This window comes from Anguilla rostrata, chromosome 17 (genome assembly GCF_018555375.3).
Source record: "Anguilla rostrata isolate EN2019 chromosome 17, ASM1855537v3, whole genome shotgun sequence".
NCBI classification, from domain to species: domain Eukaryota; kingdom Metazoa; phylum Chordata; class Actinopteri; order Anguilliformes; family Anguillidae; genus Anguilla; species Anguilla rostrata.
This window is the reverse complement of record NC_057949.1, coordinates 11,473,815-11,480,243: the sequence shown is the minus strand read 5'-3', so window position 1 is coordinate 11,480,243 and position 6,429 is coordinate 11,473,815. Positions and strand designations below refer to the sequence as shown.

The window sequence follows — 6,429 nt, the reverse complement described above, 5'->3', positions numbered from 1 at the left end:
GGAAGCTCCATTATGAGATACAGTCTGAGTTCATTATATTTTGTTTTGAGAAAGTGATATAATTTGTTTAATTGTCAATAAGTGTACGTTGTCTTCAGCAGGCTATGCACAGCGCACACATGTACAGGCTACATTTATCTGTCAGATTTAGTTGTACGAGTATACCACGGAGGTATAGCGTCTCCGTTTGTGCGGGACTGATCAAGGTGAAATCCTCGTAATCTTTGTGTTGTTGTTTTTTGTCATGCATATTTGACTTTCATCAGCATTAAAATTCGGAAAAGACAACTCAGTTTGTCACACATGAATTTTGCGACAATGGCAAATCTGCGTACTGTGATTAGACTCCGGCCGTAGTTACCATGATCACTCCACGCACATTCACTTTTCTGTGTTCAAAACATGTGATTAGATTACGTCACTTTCGGGGAGTTTTTTTGGACCCCTAAAATTTCACTTATCCGGACCGGTAGCGGTACATGTAGTTTGACAAACATTAGTTCCCTTTTTCCTCCCTTCAAATGGGTGGCTGATACTAAACATAGGTTTCCACGGCAGTTTTTATCTGGTAACTAAGGACACATTATCACCAGAAAAAGAGCCAGAGGACAGCATTCCTGACTGCAGTACGTTACAGGTTAGATTCTATCGTGTGTGTGATTTAAATGTTCACAACTGTGCTACTGTGACAAAGGACTCTTCAGCGCTACTTAAGTTAGCTAGCTGCGTTAGCTAGGGTGTGGATCAGGAAGAAAATAATAGTCTAGCTAAGTTCAGCGTCTCATATTATCTGTTAATTAGCTAACGGGAAGATCCAATGTAAATAACGCCGTTATTTAAAATTTGTCCTACAACTTTTTTGTGGAGTGGAGCTAACGATAGCTAGCTAGCTAGCTTCTTTCGAGGAGTTCTCCACTTTGTTGTTCAGCTAGGTTAACACGTCAGCTAAACTAGCGAAGTTGGCTAACTTATGCTAGCTATCTTGGAGTTTTAAAATCGTTTCTGTCGCTACTAGTTAATGTTGTTCCTAAGTTCGTGTATCAACTTCTGGTTTTAAATGTCTAACATCAAATCATTTGCAGTATAGCTAGTAAGTTTATATCAGTAGACTGTGCTGAATAGACTATGTCAAATAGCCGCAGCTGCCGGTTTGATAACGTTAAATCACAAATACAAAACAGGCATTCTATCTCTGAACAATTGACCAAAAGAGAGCCTTGCGCTTTCACTAATTGATCTATGTGCCTGATATCATCAGTGTTCAGGGATTTTATATTGGCTGTGTGTGATAGAAAAAAAGAGAGTATGTTTGGTAGGCAATTACATTTATATTTTCTCATCGTAATAACATTAATTCAGTTAGGTCAATGTAACGTGCTTCATATATGATCCCGATGTCTGTATTTACTGAACGATGCCTTCATAATGTGTAAAATTCATCAGAAAATATTTGAAAGTCCAGTCTGTCACGCCAAAATATTTGAAACCAGTTCAGTTGTAGCCAACGTGTAAGGATCTGTGCAGAGGATGGTGCAACCCCTTGTCAGACCGATCAGTGTTCACCTGTGAAACGGAAGGTGTGTATACAGAGGAAATTACTGACATGCTTATCTTGGTTTTTTCTGACACTCACTTGCTTACTCTCAACTTGTGATGGTTGTAGCAAGTTAAGTAAGCAGTTTCCTGTAGTGTTTCCTGCTCATCACTAAGTTTCTGCCATTTCACCGGTGACATTGCAGCAGAACCCTCTCCTCTCTCAGATCCTGCAGGTTCAGGTGGGTCTCGCTGCACAGGAATGGGGGAACCCAAATCTCCCAAGTTCCCCTCTGCAGAGGAAGAGCTGAGTTACTGGAAGGAACAGTCTGCAAAACACCAGCAGAGGTACCCCATGCCTTAATGTGTGCATATATTCATGTTTACACACACACACGTGTCTGAAGGGGAGGGGGGTTTTGTAGCTGGTTGGTAATAGCTCACCCCCCCCCAGGGCAGCGGAGGCTCAGGAGGAGCTGCAGGAGTTCCAGCAGATGAGCCGGGACTACGAAGCCGAGCTGGAGGAGGAGCTAAAGCAGTGCGAGGCACGGAACCGCGAGCTGCTGAACCAAAACAACCGCCTGCGCATGGAGCTGGAGAGCTACAAGGTACTGTGCTCAGCTGCAGATTAAACACACTGACCGCACTTAACCACAGAATGACCGCAGGCGACCACAGACTACACAGACTTACTCTCTGATTAAATACAGTCAACCGCAGGCTGACTGCACACAGCCACAGACCGACAACATTCATTAGCAAACTAGCCTCACTAAACCACAGACTGACCGCAGTCAATCGCGGGCTAAACAGCCTGACCGCACGCAATGGCAATAAACCGCGGACTGACCGTGCAATCGCAGGGCAGACCAGCCACAATCATGGCAAACTAACCTCACTGATCCGCAGAGCGACCGCACTCGACCGCAGGTGAACCGCTCTCAGCAGCAGGCTGTGCTTCGTCTCTGCAGGAGAAGTACGAGGCGCAGCACTCCGAGGCCTTCCGGCAGATCTCCACCCTGGAGGGGGACCTGGCAGAGACCACGGCCATCAGGGACCAGCTGCACAAGTACATCAGAGAGCTGGAGCAGGCCAACGACGACCTGGAGAGAGCCAAGAGGTGCAGTGCATGCGGGCGGGGTTTTGCTGAGCTGTGCTCTGATTTGGCCATTCAGGGCAGCGTGTCACGCGATTGGATAGCCATAGCCCCGCACTCCCGGACAGAAAAAACTGAAAAATTCTTTAACAAACAATCCAAAATGAAGTTGTGCGGGATCCTAGTTATGGCTTATGGGTGGGAGTTCCCGGTTTAAGGCTGCTCTGAATACAGCTCTGTGCATGCGCTGTGGAATGCTGTTCTGTTGAAGCTCGCTCAAGATTTGGGTGCCTGTCAATCACACCCCGCCTCCTCTGTTCCCCGCCCACAGGGCCACCATCATGTCTCTAGAGGACTTTGAGCAGCGCATGAACCATGTGATCGAGCGGAACGCCTTCCTGGAGAGCGAGCTGGACGAGAAGGAGAGCCTGCTGGAGTCTGTGCAGAGGCTGAAGGATGAAGCTCGAGGTCAGGGGTCAGGGGTCAGGGGTCTGGAGCCAGGGCCTGTACCCTGGTATTCTGGGAAATATGAAAAGATAGTGGCTGTAAATGTAATGATAATAATGCACTGCCTGTGCAGATCTGTGTTATGTGCTCATTATAAACCCAGCCTGTGCAGACCTTTATGTGCTCATATACCCTGCCTGTGCAGACCTGTGTTATGTGATGGTAATATACCCTGCCTGTGCAGATCTGTGTTATGTGCTCATTATATACCCTGCCTGTGCAGATCTGCGGCAGGAGCTGGCTGTGCAGCAGAAGCAGGACCGGAGGCCGACCCTCGCCCTGGGCAAAGACACCGACCCTCTGCCCCGCCCCCACACGGGCCTCCCGCCCACCCTGGCCACGCCTGCGGCCCTGCCCCGTAGCTCTGCCAGCACCTTCACCGCCCCCGCATCCTCCTACCAGCGAGGTGAGAACACCACAGCCGTCACAGACCACGAAGAGTAGAGGGATCCTTGGTTAGCTTATGCATACGAAGGCTGTTCTTCTTTTGGATTTCACCCCTATTCTCACCTCAATTTTTGAATGCCCCGTATTTCTTTTTTTAAATTGCCGCTCAGTGCAACAACTTCTGCTGTTGATTTGAGAAAGCACAGATGGGTAAGTGCTTTCCTTTGAAGCACGTGCCAGTGCTTTTGATTTTCAGAAGCATTCTTTCATACAACATAATTCAATATTCACTTAGGAAAACTTGATTCAAGCATGGAACATGGCTGCTTCACAGTGCTGTGGTAGCTATACAGAATGGCTTATGTTGCCAGAATAGAACAGTAATGGCAACACACAGCAATCAGTGTGTTATGGGCCCTACCATTTTGTAAGCCTGTTATGGGAAATGTTCTTTTGTGTTTGTGTTCAGGTGATGGATTGACTGCGACCTCCCTCACCACGTCCGCCCGGATTTCAGCCCTCAACATCGTCGGGGAGCTGCTGAGGAAAGTGGGGGTAAGAGATGCACACCCCCATCACCACCCTTTCAAAATAAGAGTCTCAAACCCCCATCACCACCTCTTAAAGTAGGCCTCCAACCCCCATCATCACCTTTAAAAAAAAAAAAAAAAGCCTCAAATCGTCTCCACCACCCTTTCAAGACCGTTTAGCCGCCATCATGTACGTTCAAAATAAGAGCCTCAAATTTGTAATCTTTCTTTCACAATAAAAGCCTCAAATCTCCACCACCGTCTTATCAAAAAAAAAAATTAAACTGCTGCCTTTTTGTTTCAGAACCTCGAGTCAAAGCTGGCCTCCTGTCGGGATTTTGTGTACGACCAGAAGGCGAACAGGCCGACGCCCACCGCGGGCCCCAGGGCACGTGCCGCCTCCCAGGACAGTTCAGACAACCCGCCCAGCGCCAACGGCGTGCCCGCGTTCGAGAAGGGGTGAGGAGCTGTGCCTGACCGCCCGTTAGGGTGCGCTCTCTTCTGCAGGAGTAACAACGTTATGGACTCCCATTTAGATTCTGATAGACTTCATTATATAATGTATACGTAAAACGGTGGTCCTGTGTAGTATAATGTTTAAGCAACTGGAGGTTGCAGGTTCAATTATCAGCTGTAATTGTTTTATCAAAGTATATTTGCATAAGGATGGCTACTGTGGATAATTAATTGCATTAATTTGCAGAATGTTTATACTGTATGTGTTATACATTTGTGAATATCAATGTGTATGTGTACGGTATGCATTATGTATAAAATATGAGCTGGATGTAGGCCTCTAGGCTAGCTTTCCAGTCAGGTTCAGATCAGGTTACAGTAACGGCTGGGTCACTGTGTGTGTTACAGATTAACAAAGAGGCTGGAGTATGGACCGGGCCCCAAGATTCTCCTGTGATCACCACACACACCTGACACACACTTACGCACACGCACACACACACACACACACACACACACACACTTACATACTGCCCTGCACTTTGCTGCCTCCACAACAGACCCACTTGTCCCCCAGAATTGCCTTTGGCGAGCCCCCACAGACCACCGGCCTTCTCCAAGTCGAGTGGAGGGGCGGAGCCTGACAGTGATTGGCATTTGGCTGCTGCTGCCTTATGGACTACGTTTACCTCTCGTGTCACTTTACAGCTGTAGCTGAGTTCAGCCAATCCGGCTCCAGACAGAAAGATCCGCGGAAGCCCCCAGAATGTTCTGTTTGTTTGGCCTTTTCGCCCCCCTCAGTGCCATAGAAGAGAACAAGCATGTGTGTTTGCCCAGCGAAGGGGAAGCCAAACACAAAGACAACAAACGGTATTCAGAGAACGTGTGAGATCATCTGGAATCTACTATTAGTTTTTTTTTTTTTTTTTTGATTGGGAAGACTGTTCTGCACAAAGATATACTCAAATGCTGAAAGATCTATCCAGGGCCAACACTGGTTCCCAGTGGCAAGCCCAAATGAAGCTGTAGAACGAGCAGTGAGGGAAACTTTCATGTCAGGGTGTGGCTCTTTGACAAGGGTGAAGCCTACACAGATTCTGAGCTTGTCTCAGTCCTTCTTACCTACAGGAGGTTCTGGTTGGTAGCAGAAGTATTTGGTGCTGTATTACAGTACAGAATGCCCATGGAGACGGTGTTGGACTTGGCCCCAGCCCTTAGCAGATAGTCTTGAGCTGCATCAGGTTGTAATGTTTCGTTTTCAGCAGTAGGGAGACTGCACTTACGTTAATATTACAGAGCTCAGTTCTGGTGGGTCTGTAAAACCTGTGCCGTGGCTCACTGCCTGGCTGTAGAGAATAATCACTTTAGCATTAAGCAGGTCTCACAACGGACTCAGTGCTTGATGAATCTTCAGGTGTTTTTCTGTGTCATGACGAAATTCAAGATTTTCTCAATTCTGCCTCTAAATTCACCTAGGAGTCTTAGTTTTTTTTTGTTTGACAGTAGATAAGGCTTTCTGTGAGATCTGTCACAGCTCGGCTGGCCAGTGGCTGGTATTGGTGACAGCAGCGTCTCCTACCCCTGCCTATGAAACCAGTGACGTTTGTGAATGATGGAATGTAATGGGAGGTGTAAATCATGATAAAGCTCTGGCCCTCAGAACAGTGTTACTTCTGATGAACAGCTCGCAAAAAGAAATGTGCTGCTGTGTGTTCAGGTCGTTTTCGGTTGACATTCAGTTGTCCTCTAATAGTTTTTTTGTGTGTTGTGTTTCTGTTCTTTTGTGATCGTGTATTGGGTGTAATTGATGCCTCCCTGTCCCTTTCTCAGGGGCATGTCAATGGTTAGCTGTGTGGAAGTGGAATTAGCAGGCGGGGGGTGAGCGAGCGTGTGACGCGATGCAGCACGCTGCTCTGTGGT

At 47.3% G+C, this 6,429-nt stretch overlaps 1 protein-coding gene across 3 annotated transcripts; it reads left to right on the top strand.

Moving 5' to 3' along the window:
- The first annotated feature begins 432 nt into the window (after nt 1–432).
- On the top strand, nt 433–5,514 carry nde1 (nudE neurodevelopment protein 1). 3 transcript variants are annotated; one of them, XM_064315676.1, is made up of 9 exons: nt 433–626; nt 1,761–1,881; nt 1,988–2,141; nt 2,505–2,653; nt 2,961–3,097; nt 3,360–3,542; nt 3,993–4,078; nt 4,358–4,512; nt 4,918–5,514. In XM_064315676.1, the coding sequence occupies exons 2-9, from the start codon at nt 1,796–1,798 to the stop codon at nt 4,964–4,966; spliced, it is 999 nt and encodes a 332-aa protein (XP_064171746.1). In that variant the 5' UTR covers nt 433–626; nt 1,761–1,795; the 3' UTR covers nt 4,967–5,514. The 3 variants fall into 3 exon arrangements, with proteins under 3 accessions (XP_064171746.1, XP_064171745.1, XP_064171747.1); XM_064315675.1 differs by having other exon boundaries at nt 433–637; XM_064315677.1 differs by lacking the exon at nt 433–626 and adding an exon at nt 662–1,577.
- The last annotated feature ends 915 nt before the right edge of the window (nt 5,515–6,429 follow it).